This window comes from Cariama cristata, unplaced genomic scaffold (assembly GCF_000690535.1).
Source record: "Cariama cristata isolate BGI_N322 unplaced genomic scaffold, ASM69053v1 scaffold15511, whole genome shotgun sequence".
Classification (NCBI taxonomy): Eukaryota; Metazoa; Chordata; class Aves; order Cariamiformes; family Cariamidae; genus Cariama; species Cariama cristata.
In genome coordinates, this window is record NW_009598845.1 from 1 (window position 1) to 2,131 (window position 2,131).

The following is a 2,131-nucleotide window of genomic DNA, read 5'->3' on the forward strand; positions in this document are numbered from 1 at the left end:
TCCTGACTTGATGGTCATTTTCTTGTACACTTTGGGCACAGATGAACTACCGGCAAGTTTATAAAAAGGGGAGGAAAGAGTAGAAATGGAGCCAGGGCAGAGAGAAAGGAGAGGGAGAGTGAATGTGCATTTACAGGTCAGAAATAGAACTTTAAGAAGAGCAAACTGACTCTTTCTAAGAGCAGACTGACGATCCTTCTGCCTTGCCAGGAACAGCCAGGAGTTGCAGGCTGGCTTATGCCGAGACGTACATCGCTCTTGCTTGGTCTGACTTTTATGTACCTCCTAACAAGTCGTGTCCTCTCCTTGTCTCAGTGGATGGCAAGTGGACGTCCTGGAGCAAGTGGTCCACCTGCGGCACAGAGTGCACCCACTGGCGCCGGAGGGAGTGCACGGCCCCGGCGCCGAAGAACGGGGGGAAGGACTGCGAGGGGCTGGTGCTGCAGTCCAAGAACTGCACCGACGGGCTCTGCATGCAGGGTAAGTGCCGCTGCGATGCCTTCAGGGTCCGGGACATACGTGGCTGCAGAAAAACCTGCGATAGCTGCAGATCAGCATCGGTGACCTAAAGTCACAGTATCATTTTGGAGGGTGGAGAAAGGAGTTAATCCAGTTCTCACCAGTCTGGACACGCCACTCTTCTTCCCTGAAGATGAAAATAATGCTGTGTGAGGTTTATGAAGTTGAGCAGTGAAGAATTAGGGAGTCTCATAACAGAGCCCTCTCGCACCCACTAAACAGCCCTTCTCTCTAATACCGGCTCAGCATCTGTCCAGGGAAGCTTGGCAGTGACTCTTATGGCAATGCAAATGAAAAGTAGAGGGTTTAGGGCAAAGCCAGCATTTTCAAAAGAGTAAACTTGGCAAAGCAGGTCAGCTTGTGGCTTCTTCCTGTCAGGAATGGTAGGTGCATGCATTTCTACATATAATAGTTATGCCCCTTTTTGAATTTTGGGTGCCCTTTGGTAGAAAGTGCCTATGCAAACTTCACATATACTTATCAGCATGCTGCAGCCTCATAAAGATCAGCTCTGACACCGAAGTCTATCCTGCCTGCATCTATTCACGCCATGGTCCTGCCTTTGTGACTAATAAGAGCGAGAAATAAAGAAGAGCAGGCTTTTGGTGTGATTCTGACATATGCTGACAATTAGTCTTCTCTGCACCCCATCCTTTCTCAAAAATGAGGTCCTCTCTATTCTGCTGGTGCACTGAAACTTCCTTTCACATTTCGTTAGCGCAATAACCTGAGCCAAAATCCTCACATACGCCTCTCTCTCCTGTTCCTTCATCCTGTCTCTCTGCAGTACTTCTCTGTCGAGCCTCAGCTCGCCGTTGCCCAAAGCGTTGTGACTGTAACTATCTGGTATCTGTGTGTCCAGATCATAAAATGCTTTGAGTTCTTTCATGAAAAAGGAGTCAGGGATTTTTATTCTCTGAGGCAGGTTACTTTTGACCAAAATAGTCAGGATGACAGAAAAGTGACACTACTTGCTAATAAATAGGTCTCCTTCTTGAATAAGTGTCATGGAGGTGGCTACTGTGCTGGCAGCGATCTCTGAGCTACCCTATGGCACAGCATGGCCATTTGCTTTGAGGTTTCTCAGGTTTACAAAAAAAGCCTTCTTCAGTGTGGCTTGCACAAATGCTTTAATCACGTTACAAACTATTAGTCAATGTCAGCAACCTATAAAGCTGTAATTCCTCAAAACGTTTGTTTTTATGGGGAAGACAGAAGGGTGAGATTCAGGCCTCCTCTCTTTTTCTTCTCTAAAGAGAGAAAAAAAAAAAAATCCATCTGCGTCTTACTGTGTAACACCTTGGTGACTTTTATTGTGGGGGAGCTAACGTACCCCTAGCTCCGGCAGTGTGAATAAGTCATTATGGTAAATTAGGAAGAAACGATACATTTCCCCATACAGAAGAGCACTTCACTATCAGATTATATTGAGACAGGTGTATGTCATCTTTGTGTATGTGCATAAAGAGAGCCATTTAAGCAGAAATCTTATGGAAAAGTGGATATAATGGTACGGCAGAATAAAAGCCCTGTAGGGATCTCATTTATCTGTTGATGGTATATTACATTTTATTTGTAAAAGTGGATGCTGAGTATAAAGCAGAGGTCTTCA

The 2,131-nt window shown here is 45.6% G+C and overlaps 1 protein-coding gene across 1 annotated transcript in view; it reads left to right on the forward strand.

Annotated features, from left to right (window-relative positions):
• Window positions 1-210: 210 nt before the first annotated feature.
• The window catches only part of LOC104168763 (netrin receptor UNC5C-like), a gene marked incomplete at both ends in the record, with an annotated part of 30,063 nt that continues 28,142 nt past the window's right edge, over window positions 211-2,131 (forward strand). The window contains one exon of the mRNA XM_009709468.1: window positions 211-480. Within this exon, the coding sequence (XP_009707770.1) occupies window positions 211-480 (270 nt within the window). The remainder of the gene's footprint in view (window positions 481-2,131) is intronic.